The following is a 14,143-nucleotide window of genomic DNA, read 5'->3' on the forward strand; positions in this document are numbered from 1 at the left end:
TTTAAACATGAACTCCTGAATATAATAGGGCCCCCTAGACTATGCCCTATGCTTAATTAGAAGTAATTAGCTATTAGGCCTACTAATTAAATTAATTATAATATTTAGTATTGTTTTATGTTTGCAAACAATTTGAGTTTGATAACAGCCGCCATAGTGTTTACATGTAGCAACAGCATTCCATCGGAACAAGTTCCGTAACTATCATTTTCTCACATCTGAATAGTTTCGTCATTTGTCATTTTTTAAATATACTTTTTTGTTGTAAATATAATGCATCCCAATGTAATATTTAATATATTTTTTAACTTAAAGTTAAGCATACAATTTTTTAAATATTTTAAACAGCATACGTAGAATCTATCAACAACGCATCAACTTTAAAATGAGTATAATTAATATTGAAAACCATTAAAAGCAAAATTGCGAATTATTTTTGGGAATTAAAATCCTAACTTTCTATATAATCAAGTTTAAACTTGACCAGGGAAAGAAAAAGGCTAACCCTAGATGCTAAAAATTATGGCTTACATGTTCGCACCTAGATCTAGATCTTGATCTATATAACATCCTTTTAATTATATTTAGATCTACTACTTCTGTGAGTACTTTATTGTTAGCCTACTATTCTAGATGTAGGCCTAGTGAATTTAATTTAGTTATTTTAGGCCTAGAGATTTTAGATGTGAAGTCCGTAGTCTTGAGATGGGAAAGAAAAGGGGGGGGGGGGGATCAAGATTTTCAAGAAGTGTGAAGATTTAAGTTATTATATTTATATAATTTACCAGGCCTTATGCCTAGACATTTAAACAATAAAAATGATGAGCAACCTGATAATGCCTCTAACCTAATCCAGGGGGGGGGGGGGGGGTTTACAGAGAAGGATAGAAGAACTGTTACAGTGAGTAACTTGAGTAAGAACTTTGTTGAGTTGTTGAGAAACCATGTCATCGGTGTTTGGATTGGTTGGTATCTGGCTGTTTGAAAAACAATTAGTTGAATTACAATATTATTAAATCAACACTTGGCCTCATATACATATTTAATTCAAATTGGCGATATTTACTATTTAGGCCTAATAATTTTGTATGTGTAGGTCCAGGTATTTAAAATTTATAAGACTAGGTTCTTTTAGATCTACTAGTAAATCCATAGAACTGTACAACTGTAGGCCTAGGTCTATATAATTTTAAAAAATCGCTTCAAAATACTAGCGTATCCGCATGAAAAAATCAAATCAACATAAAATTTTTAATAGTTTTGAGAATGTATAATTATAGATGAAACTTAATGGCTTAATGCAGGCCCCCAAAAGCGACCATGGTTATAAAGACCCACTTCCTAATACTAATGTCTTTTTCCAGGCCATTAGTGAATACACAAGGAGTAGACGAGACTGAGAGGACACGAAAAATGTCCACGGCAAATTTCAACTCATCTAGCAGGGTTGTCATGGGATCTTTTGGTGGAAGTTTGGGAAGCCATTTGCCCCAACTAACTGTTGAAACAGAGCTACACAAGCTTCTCACTGATGAAAAGGCTCGTGCTGAGAAACATAAGATTAACTACCAACAACTCAAAGTTGAGCATACCAGGTAAAAAAAACAAATTTAATTTTTGCAGATTACTTAAAAAAGACATATTAAATATTAATAATCAACAACTAAGAATTAGGCATACCTGTTTTTTGTTCTTTAAATAATAAAAAGTACCTATATTAATTAAACTATTATCAACTGTGTTGAGCATACATTTCTTTCAAAACCAAGCAGACATATTTGTTTCATAGATCAATTACACAAATTATAGTATTAATTCTAACCTAATCATAATCCTGTGCTATGGTTTACTAATGTAACAGTACTGAATATGTTTTTGTTTCCCTACTTTCACTTTCAACCCCATGTCCTCTTCATTGTTGGTGATAACAAAAGTACTGGACTGCTGGGTATAGGCAAAGTATAGTGCTGGTTTTCCACCAAGCACTTAATTAACCCTTTACTGTCCAAGTTGGCCAAACACCTGAGATGTAGCAAAGATGCATGTTCTGTCTATGCCATTTTTCACCATAAAGTTTGATGCTGCTTTTTAAAATTAAATTGTTTATTGCATTGTAATTAAAAGTAATCTGCATCAATTTTTTTCTGTGAATTGTTTAAAATGCACATGTATTTTTTAATTCATTTATTATTATAAGCAACAATTAGAAAAGCTAAATGGCAAGGAAAAAATTAATTAATTAAGACAGTAAATGGTTAATTAACCACGAAGACCACCTTATATCTACTACGAAACAACTATCAAGACTCTGGTGAAACTGCCAGCATTAATCTGCAAATTAAAATGATTTAGGGCTCTAATTAACTTAATTGGCTAAAAACCTTCATGAGAGCAACATGAGATTAGTTGGTGAAAGCCTGCTAGAAGCCAGCCACCTGACTTTACATTTGATGAAGGCAAATACCAATTATAAAAAATATAGATTGATAAAAACTCAAATAAACTGTACAGTGATTAAATTATAAACAGCTAACAGTCTTGAATTTTGTTGTATTTTAGACTACAGGATAAAGTATTAGAGCTGGAGGCAGAGAATAAATCAACAGTTGAAGAGTCCAGGTTGGTTAAAGACAAATACCTGTCCATGTATGAGGCCTGCAGTCGGGAGTTGGCACAGAAATTAGCTGAACTGGAGGAGATGAGGACAAAGGTTTCTTACTTTTTTTAATTAGTTCGGTTAATTTAGTCATGCTTTTTAATATAATTTCAAAAGAGCACCAACTCTGTAGTATGCAATAGGGGTCGACGTGGTCGAGTCGGTAAAGCTCATTGTTGCTGAACCAAAAAGTCTCGAGTTCAAACCCTCTGGCAGATTAGGCTTGTTACCTGGGGACAGCCACTCTTCTAGGAGAGACAAATCCAAAATCAAACAACTGCTGCCTTGTAGTTTGTTCTTGGTTGGACAAAGGCTATGGAAACAAACCCAAAAAGAAAAGCAGGCTGAAATTGGAGTCAGTGGCCTCAATGGCGCATAATCAGTTGGCCCGTATATTTAATTGTGTTGGAGGGGATCCCTTCTAACACTAAAATAAGAACGAAGAAGAAGAAAGAAAAGAAAGAGTATGCAATCATAATTTTAGGCACTTGTGGGGTTTGCCTTGCCTAGGAATCACATAACCTCTTTGGGTCAAAAGCAAGTGCTCTCTAAGATGATCCTTTGATTGCTTAGATATTCAATTATTTTGTTATAGCCGGCTCCAAAAATTTGGATCTATAAATCCTTTTGAAAACTAATGATGCACACTTCATTCTATAAAAATATGTTTGCCTACACTTCTGTGGGTCTCATCATTTTTGTGTGGATTTGATCAAGAAAAATTAAAGCTTAAAATATTGTGAATCTTGATAATCAGTCTGAGTAAGAAAACTTAACTGTATTACTAAAAGAACAACTTACATTCTCCCATTGTTTTAATACATTTATTTTTGTTTATAGGTAGTCACTCCACAACGGTTTGAGCTGATCAGAGTTCAAATTATGGAAGAACTAGAACAGTTGTTTAAAGAAAAATCTAAAAAACAAGAGGCAGAAGTAGAGGAATACAGATCAGCACTTAGCAAACTGAGATATGAGTTGTCTTTCTTGAAGAGTGAATATGAACATGATAGTGTAGAACACAAGCAACAAATGGAAGATTTAATCAAACAACATGATATAGAGGTGAGATTTCTAGTAGTTGTTTTTAAAGACATAAAAAATATAGGTGGAGATTGTAGTATTTAAAACATGACCTAAGAAAGAATTAGGTCTAGAAATTATTGAATATTTACAACACATGATGATGAAATATAAAGTGTTTATATATATATATATATATATATATATATATATATATATATATATATATATATATATATATATATATATATATATATATATATATATATATATATATATACATATATATATACATATATATATACATATATATATAGATATAGATATATATAGATATATATATATATATAGATATATATATAGATATATATAAAGATATATATATATATATATATATATATGTGTGTGTGTGTATGTATAAGTATAAATTTATACTACAAAACAAAAAAAAAATAAAAGTGCTAGGGTTTTAATTTGTTGTTTTTATTTTGTTATGTAAAAGCTAACAAATCTGCGGCAAGATCGAGACACTGTGGTGGCTAAAGTTCAAGCAGAAACAAGTCAAGATACACAGAAAGTCAGAATTCTGCAGAGGGACAATGCTAAGTTACATTTACAGGTATCTTTTTTTAATTTTATTCTCATTTTAATTGAATTTTTTTTTTTTATGTGCTAACATAATTTGTTGGAATCTTTTTAAATTTATTCCATTCTTGTAAAAGATCTATTGTTTTTATAAGTTTTACATGAATTTCAGTGGATTGTATTGTTTATAAACTAAGCTAAATTAACTAATTTATTTTGACTATGTTTGTAAATTGAACCATTACCGATTGTTTATTATTTATTTCAGGTTAGAGAACTCTTAGCTGAGATTGAAGAAATTAGAGCTCAGAAAGAAAAACTTGGATTGGATTCAGAGAATGTTTCCAGAATGCAGACAAAGCTTATTTCAGAGCATCAATCTACTATTCAAACTTTACAGGTACCAAGTTTGTTGTGTTTTTCTTTTTCTTAAACATTTTCCACTTTATAAAACAATATTCCAGATAATATAAATCTTTACTAAACATTTCAAAGAAATTGAGTGTATGAGTTTTATTAATGTTTACAGGCTGAACGAGAATCACTCAAGCGCCAGTTAGAATACATCAACCGTGAACTCACTGCAGCAGCCTCAGAACAAAACAAACTGAAAAATGAAATGCATGAATTGGAGAAAAAGAACACAGTCCTTAAAGGTCATGCAGAAGAGATGAGTCATAGGTCAAAGGTCAGCCTATCAGACCTCAAGATGGAAATGCTGAAACAGAGAGGAGAGATTGAAAAAGAAAGAGATAAACTAGGCAATGAAGTTGAAGGTAACTGTAACTCTAATGAGTGTTTTTTTTTTTGTGGTAAAATTATGCCCTCGACTATATAATCTTTAACATGTGAGTTAATGTTTAGAAAAGTTTGTTAAAACTAAATTTGTGTGACCTATTTGATAAATACTCAGTTTTTACTAAAAATAGGATAAACAGATATCCTACACTATACAGACCTTTTCTTCCTTTTAATGCAACAATTTTAAAAAATTATTACTTTATTTTAATAATTTAAAAAACTGTTTATTTCTTTATTTTAAGTGTTTTAAAATGTGATGAAATTAGCTTGTAAACATGTTAAATAAGTTGGTTAAAAAAAGTCTAAGAAAACAAGTGATCTGAATGTCTAAATCTTTTTTGCTCCCCAGATTTACGTCATGCAGTAGACATTGCAGAGATGAAGATAAAACAGCTACAGCACGCCCTGGAGGAGAAGGAGAGAGAATCTGTCCAGCTTGTGCAGGCTGCTCGGGAGGAAGAGTTTTCCAAAATGGCTAAAGTGGAGAATGAAAAGTAAGTGTTGCTGAACTTATATAACAGGGATTCCTGCCATCATTTTACACTATCTAGTTGACAGTTATGGATTCAATAAATGATTTTAAATACTAATTATTAGATTTTTTATTAGATTATATATGTATTACTAAATAGATAATGCAATTGAAATATTTGAATAATAATCTTAACTTTTTATTAAGGGAATTTGCTTAAATACAATAAATTGAGTCTAAAATTAAAAGGGTTTTTTATTTTTTAAAATTAACATTTTCTGTTAGTCAAAGTTTACTATGAGTCATTTACTGGAATTATCCAAAGGTTTGAGCTGGAGACAAAACTCCAGGAACTTGAACGAAGGCGAATAGATGACGACGCGCGACGCCATGCAGAAGAAGAGAAATGTAATGAAAGGGTCTCACAAGCCAACGCAGCCAAAGATCAGGCAGAGAGAGAGCTGTTGTCAATCAAGTAAGTCGGTCTGTTTTATTTTGGCTGCCTTGCCATAGCTATTTTATTGTGAGGGTTGTTCAACTAAACAGCTTGGCCTCCACACCACTTACCAGGGGGTGCTATTTTTCTTGCACAGAATTTTTAAATTTTATTTTAATTCTCCTTCACTACAACTACCCAGATAATTTGGTCACACCCCAAATGTATAGGCTAGTAAAGGAGAAAATTCTAGCAAATTTAATAAAATGACCGTACACGCTGTCGCTATCCCAAGATTCTAAAGTTATTCATCTAATCTCACTCTAAAGTTATCATGTAACTGACAGTAGACTTATTAACAAATTTAAGAGAGATAACTTGATTGTTGTTTATTTTTTTTAAATTAAATGCCAACACATTTACTTAAAATATTCTAATCAGAAACAGATTTTCTTGATTCCTCTTCCAAGTTGTTCTTTTTGTTTTGCTTCATTTTCAATTGATCTTTTTCATGTATATGTATAATTAACTTTCTTTTCTCCCGTGCCCCAACCCATTGCTGTTGGCAGTAAGTTGTTGCTGGTTAACCCTCCACCTGCCTTATACTAACAGCACTTGTCTTCTCCTATCAGAACTCGACTTAGTCACATGGACAGCCTACAGGATCAGCTGGAGAGGGAACGATCTGAAAACTCCACACTGAAATCCCGCATTCTGAAACTAGAAACAGAACTTGGCAATTTTAAGAGCTCGGAGAATGAAATGACAGACTCCAACATGAGGCTGAAGAACAACTCTGAGCTGTTGAGGGAGGAGCTTAAAATGACCCAAGCACAGCTAGAGAAGCTGACCAACAATCACGAGGTAATTTGCATTTTTTCTTGCTGGATGTTTGGACACATGATGGATTTTTGGACCCAGGATTGTTTTTCCATGGAAATTTGGACACAAAATATTTTAAAAATTAATTTTTTTTTGGGGTTGTTTCAAATAATACAGTAAAAGCTAATAAATGTAATAGCTGTTTTAAAAATTTTGACCTAGATATTAGTGGAAGAACAATTATAGGGCCACAACAGATGGTGGAAACTAAAGACAAAAATTCCATAGATTTCCATTTTGTCCCAGTCTCTTTTTACACAACATATCTACTGATAAATTATAGACTCTTGTTTTTTTTTAATACAATAACCTGTAAACCCTTTGCTCTAATAGCAGTTTGTTTTATTTTTCAATAAATTTTAGCAGCTTTATCAGAGAAGCTGCACCTACTTTGTCTTCATTAAAACCTTAAAGCTTTTTTATTCACCCATAACTAGGTAATTCTGCTTCAACAACGTTCAGCAATGGCTGAAGACCGCACTCAGCTTGAAGTGAGAATTCATGAACTAGAGGAAAAGCTTGATCTAGCTCAATCTAAGTACAGCAGGGCATCAGGGATTCATAAAAAGGTGAATTTGTAATGATTATTTTTTTTTACCTGTAAAAAGTTAGCGTTCCTGGTCTGTCGTGTAATGAAAACTATAAAGCCGGGTTTCTCTTAGTATTATTATTTCTAGTTCTTAACAATTTTTTAATGTCAGACAGATGTATCATTAGTTCATTTTGTGAATATAATTTATTTTTCTTCAAATTAGACCACCTAATGACTTTTAGGTGCAATCTTCTATATTGGAAAAATACAGTCTATTTCTGTATGAACTCTACTTCATCTGCTAAATAGATCATTTAGTCTAAAGATGGTTTTACTTTATTTGTCTATTTCTAGCTTAAAAAAAAGACATCCATGATGATCGATAGACTGAAAGATAAACTAGTTATGCTAGAAGCACAGTACACGGAGCTGGAAATTGAGAAGAAAGCACTGCAGTGAGTTTACCTTTGTGTGGTCTTAAAACTCTTAAGTCTTTTTTTACATCCAATAATATAAAGCCCTAAAATTTAAAATAACTTGAATAAACAAGCTTTTTTTTTTTAAAATAATGCATTTTGAATTAATTTTATAATATAAACAAAATTAATTTTTTAAAAATTCACTGCTGTGCAGGCTACATTTTCATTATAATTGCTACTTCTCTTTCTATGATCAAAATTCTGTTCTTTCACTGGCTACACCTTCAGTAATTGCTACTTTGTTTACTACAATTGTTTTTAACTGGTTACATTTGCAGTGATTTCATCCACCTAATTTTAGTTACTCTTTTTTTATTGGATACTAAATATACTCTTCTGGATAACTTGCAGCTCTTAATAGTGTACTCATTATCAATATTTTTTAACACAATTATCTTCATTCAACAGGAAATGTGTTCCCTTTGATCAATATAATCATTTAAGAAAGCAGTGGAAAGACCTATGGCGCCGCCATCAAGAATTCCGAACCATCCTCTTCTCAATCCCCAATAACTCTGGCGTCCATTCTATCACGAAAGTGTCAAAACTGCAGCTTGATTCATCTGCTCTGCTCAACCATTCTGCCATGGATAAAGAATTGGTAAATTTTCTTCAAGAAATTGTGTTTTATTTAAGTTTTTTTAATTAAATTTTTTTACATCCTTTTTATCAATATTAACCTGAAAAAAACACTTCAAAATTACTTAATTAAAGAAATAATTATAAAAAAAAAAATAAGGCATTAACTAAAGAAAACAAGAAGCTTTAAAGTTCATTTTCTTATTCTTAATTCATACATTGGGATCTTTAATATTACTAATCATGAATTTTCAGAATTCACATCTAATTATATTACATTATTTGTTTCTATAAAATGTACTGATTTTGTTTTTAATTTCTGTGTCCATTAGGAGGAGCAGCACCAAGAAGATTTGAAAGTCCTGCGCCTGAGACTGGAGGCTCTAGACAAAGTCCAAAATCAGCAGTTGGCCGAACTGACAGAGTTAACCCCCAGAGAGAAGCACGATGTGGAGAAGGACCTCATCAGAACACCATCCATCCCTGAAGATCAAATATCTGTTCATTCTGATGAATCTTGATTGTTTCTGCTGGAATTTACAAGTCAAACTAGCCTAGTATCTGTTTAACTGTGTTGGCTTGCCTAATACCATTTGAGCCAAAATTTAGCAATGTACTTATGTCATTAAGGGTTTAAAACTTATTGAACTTACTTGAGAATTTCGATATCTATTTTACTTTTTAATTTTACCAAACTATATAATACATTTTTTGAAGTTATAAATCTTTTGGTAAATTTTAGTAAATTAATATGAAGTTTTGTTATGGTATAAATTTTAGCAACTTAACATGAAAGCTTCTCTTTAAAAAAACTTCTCGTATTTTATAGTTATACACTTAAGAGTTGCCCTATATGATAGCCAATAAGTTTGAATGTAAGGACAGTCTGTTACTCATATGTGGAAACAAGCTTATTGCATGAGTTAAAAGCTTGGTTAAACAGTGACATTTATATTCATGAAATCTGTATACTAATATACATATTACTTTTAGAGTGTATATATTGTATATACACTATTTAAATTTACATATATATATATACAAAACATATTTATAACATTGGACTTGTGGAGGATTGACTTATAAAGCATATTATATGAAGCACAGGTTTGATTCTTTTATTTATTTGACTTTTTAAAATTTCATTATGTATTTTAATGTACATATAATTATAATTTACCTGATTAGTCATGAACATGTTGTCTACTGTGATATTTATTAGATACTCGTACTTATTAAATTTTGACGTTAACATTTATTTGTTGGTTGTATTTTTCATTTAAACCATTATTTACTTTTTTTAAGTGAGTGATTTAACTTTAATTGAAAGTAACAGAAGAAAGAATTTCAGATATTTTGATCCAAAGTTGCAAAAGATTTTGTGGACAGGTAGCAATGTGATTAATTAGTTAACCGTGTGCAGTTTTCATTGGTGTGAGTGGACTTCAGACACGTTATTGTTCCAGTTTCTTCACTTGATAGTGGTGGTCAATCTTTCATCTTTTTACTCTGGTTCTGGTCATATACAGGTACACAAGTGACTCAACAATCTAACTAATACTTGTAATACATGCTTGAAGCAGTTATTACAACAAATAAGTCCTAGTCACACTTTATAAGTTAAATAAGGCTAAGATTTCATGAACACAGCAGGTGGAATGAAAGCTGACAATATTTTAACTTGGTTGAACTAATCTAGGTCTATGAAAGCTGACAATGTTTTCATGTGGTTGAACTAATCTAGATCTATGAAAGCTGACAATATTTTAACTTGGTTGAACTAATCTAGATCTATGAAAGCCGACAATGTTTTCATGTGGTTGAACTAATCTAGGTCTATGAAAGCCAACAATATTTTAACTTGGTTGAACTAATCTAGGTCTATGAAAGCCAACGTTTTAACTTGGTTGAACTAATCTAGATCTATGAAAGCTGACAATATTTTAACTTGGTTGAACTAATCTAGATCTATGAAAGCCGACAATGTTTTCATGTGGTTGAACTAATCTAGGTCTATGAAAGCCAACGTTTTAACTTGGTTGAACTAATCTAGATCTATGAAAGCTGACAATATTTTAACTTGGTTGAACTAATCTAGGTCTATGAAAGCAGAGGGTCTGTCAGGAACTAGGACATTAAAGGACATTTTTGCCTGGTTAATTTAAGCATATTTTGCTAAGTAAACCATGCCAATAGAGAACATTTCTATGTGATAAAGCATGAAATGAAAACAGCTGGGTGGTACAAAAACAGAATGACACAAGATACTTGTACATGACACAGTGGTACAAAAACCACTTGTACATGTAACACTGTGGTATAAAAACCACTTGTACATGTAACACCATGGTATAAAAACCACTTGTACACGGCACACTGTGGTATAAAAAACTGAAGGACACAACTGGATCAGGATTATACATTTTATTGATGATGTGATAGAGAAAATAAAATCTAGAACATGCCATCTGTCACTGATGTCTCCCACTAACGAGATCCATTCTGTGGGGGACACCTTCTGATTAGGATCAACACATTTTGTAACATGAGTAAATTGAAAAATAAAATAAACTTGCATACAAGGCAAGGCACAAGTAAAGTAGTTTAGTTCTTACAAGTATGGCTAGTCATAAATCCTCTTATTCAGCCGAATGTGACACATTTGATCAACCATACTTTTTGACTTATTTATCTCAATGTGACACATTTGGCCAACCATACTTTGTCTCAGTCAGCAAACAAACACTTCATCAGTCACACCTCATCTCATGGATAGATTCAATCATGCATTCCGCTTAACTCCACAAAATGAGGTAAATTTAATTATCTGTATGATTTACATTAACAGCCTTATAATTAAATTTTTTCAACAAGTTGTTAGTAAAAAAAAAAACAATGGTAAGGACAGACTGGTAACATTGAAACAATAAAAATGAATGGGCTTGCTCACACACTATTATTGAATCACTTACTCATCCTCTTATAGTCCCAATGCCATTAGATATATAAGCCCGCTCACCACAACCCCTAAACATATACATGAAAGAAACAAAATATAGTTCTCATATTTAAATCAATACATTTCAATTCACATACTTGAAATTTAATATTCTAATAGAGTTATATCAGACAGTTTCTAATTTACTGTCCGTTTTTTTATGTTGCTGTTAAATGTCTTTGGTCACTGCCAGCTTTATGTCTTTTTTAACAAATAATGTGACAGATGACCATGTTAGCATGTCATCTATCTGTCAAACATCTATGTTATAATGTTTGTTTACACACAGTAACTAGAATACTCTATGTATTAGCTAGTCTCAACATCACATTTTTTTTAACCAAAAATCAATTCATATACAATCGATTCTATTCAAGATCAATAGCATTATTTGAAAACAAGTTGATAATAATACTGAAAAACCATAAGCACTCCGATACGCACAAGGTTGTTATTTTTTATGTACACCTTAATTGTTACCTTATTGATACCACGTATCATCAAAAGTAATACAGTAATAGTCAACTCAATTTAAACAAACAGCACATTTGTTTAGAATTTAACTTTTTCAGAAATGAAAAAAAGGAAGAAAATATTCAAGATCAAGTGTAATGGTTAACCTCGTGTTTGTAAGTTATCAGTTAAAACATTGGTTTCTAAAACTAATAAAAGATGGGACTATCTTTTACTTGGTTAGCTAAAGCATTAGTAATGTGTTTTTCACACATAAATAGTAAGCCAACAGTAGTTGAACTGGCTGTAAGAACCAGCTCTTGTACAAACTACTGAGAACTAATATGACTATATTTTTTTAGTGCACTGAACCTAATTGTTAAGGTCAACTGGAGAAAAAATAAACAAGAAAATAATTTTTTTCAAAACATTTTTTTGGCAAAAATTAAAATTGAATGATTTATCGGGTTTTATTGTGTGAAAAAAAAATCATTATGCATTTAACAAAATATAGCATTCAACTTCAAGTCTGTTAAACAAGGGCTTACTATGAATTAAAAAGAAGTAAATTTCCTTAGGCAAAAGGTGACCACAGTCAACAGGAGTCTTACAGTAGTGGGCAAAAGGTGACCACAGTCAACAGGAGTCCAACAGTAGTGGACAAAAGGTGACCACTGTCAACAGGAGTCCTACAGTAGTGGGCAAAAGGTGACCACAGTCAACAGGAGTCTTACAGTAGTGGGCAAAAGGTGACCACAGTCAACAGGAGTCCAACAGTAGTGGACAAAAGGTGACCACTGTCAACAGGAGTCCTACAGTAGTGGGCAAAAGGTGACCACAGTCAACAGGAGTCTTACAGTAGTGGACAAAAGTTGACCACAGCCAACAGGAGTCTTACAGTAGTGGCAAGTCAAACAGTTTCACTGGAAGACAATTTTTTAGGCAGTCAACACTTTTTTAATGTCATTTATAAACTGAAACAGCTAGAGTTAGAAACTACGATATCAGAAAAAAATCCTGCTTACAAAATTACTTATTCAAACATTAGTTCCACTATTAGTTCATGTAGAACCATAGTTTTTTTGTTTTTATCTAATTTCTATCTAAATATTTTAAGAATCATTTTCACAAATAGAACCTAAATCTTTTAAAATGTAGATAGGAAAAAAATCTAATTCTTTCAAAAATGATAATATAGAAAAGAAACTGATTTTTTTTTTAGACGAACCTAAAAAAGAACCAGCTTTTTAAAGTCATAATAAGCAGTAATGAAAACACAAATCTTTGAAGACATTTATTAAGTCTACAATATAAAGTCTACAATCAAATGAATACTTTGTGTTGTGGTAAAAAAAAAAATCTTATTTTTAAAAAATTCTTCTTGGTAGTTGACCTATTTCTATGTCAACAATAAAAACAAAAAGTCTGATTGTAGAAAATAAAAGATATTAGTTTTAGAAAATAAATGTTCTTTTCAGCAAAAATGTAGGTCTAATAAGCTTATATTTATGTTGACTTGATATATACCACTTGCCACCCTTTAAGGCAGGGGTCTCCAAACTTTTCAGTCCGAGGGCCGCATTAACTATCAAATTTCAGTTCGGGGGCCAGTATCTTCCAGGCATGTCTTTGATTTTTCTGGGCAAGGTTCCTCAGCCATCAGCAACCAGCAACAAACGTTTTTTCAGTGGACAAAAAGATCTCCGCGGGCCGGATGAGAGGACATCGCGGGCCGCATCCGGCCGGCGGGCCGTAGTTTGGAGACCTCTGCTTTCAAGTGATGACAACTATCCAAGAACACAGCTCAAGAAAATTTTAAGAAATACTAATATTATACTAATGTTATACATAGAATAATTTCTTTACAAAATTTGACAATTTTATACAACTCAGCAACATATAAGAGCAAACTCCAGCTAGCTAAAATCTTGTTTTTTAAAGCAAAAAGCAACTAAGTTAAAACAAGTAATTTTTTTTTTATATTGTACACAATTAGCTGCCAGACAGGGCTTAGCACAAAAATAAAAAATCTTGAACCAAACAGCATACAAGATCAAAAACTTGACCAGATAGACTTAAAAAATGACAACATTTGACCAGACAAACAATCCCTTCCAGATTCTGTACTATGTATTTACAGCAACATTGTAACTAAAACCACAACCAATGAAATTTTTTTTAAAAGAAACCTATGTCCACACAACATTAAGTCACAACCACTGTCTAAAGACTCCAGCTTGTCATCAT

General features: G+C 31.8%; 2 protein-coding genes across 2 annotated transcripts in view; one reads left to right on the forward strand and one right to left on the reverse strand.

The window, feature by feature from the left end:
* LOC131931960 (uncharacterized) overlaps nt 1-200 on the reverse strand; it is a 58,692-nt gene extending 58,492 nt beyond the window's left edge. Inside the window, exon 1 of the mRNA XM_059288802.1 lies at nt 165-200. The gene's annotated coding sequence lies outside the window, so the exon portion shown is untranslated. The remainder of the gene's footprint in view (nt 1-164) is intronic.
* A 306-nt stretch (nt 201-506) lies between these two features.
* Nucleotides 507-9,687, forward strand: LOC131931963 (centrosomal protein of 83 kDa). Its single transcript, XM_059288804.1, has 14 exons — nt 507-601; nt 1,365-1,595; nt 2,560-2,710; nt 3,497-3,721; nt 4,182-4,298; nt 4,533-4,664; nt 4,794-5,040; nt 5,415-5,559; nt 5,863-6,012; nt 6,606-6,837; nt 7,293-7,424; nt 7,742-7,842; nt 8,275-8,467; nt 8,778-9,687. Exons 2-14 carry the CDS (start codon nt 1,414-1,416, stop codon nt 8,964-8,966), a joined length of 2,196 nt encoding a protein of 731 aa, XP_059144787.1. The 5' UTR covers nt 507-601; nt 1,365-1,413; the 3' UTR covers nt 8,967-9,687.
* Nucleotides 9,688-14,143: the final 4,456 nt, after the last annotated feature.

Source organism: Physella acuta, unplaced genomic scaffold, assembly GCF_028476545.2.
Source record: "Physella acuta isolate Inbredline_101_S28 unplaced genomic scaffold, ASM2847654v3 ptg002065l, whole genome shotgun sequence".
Classification (NCBI taxonomy): domain Eukaryota; kingdom Metazoa; phylum Mollusca; class Gastropoda; family Physidae; genus Physella; species Physella acuta.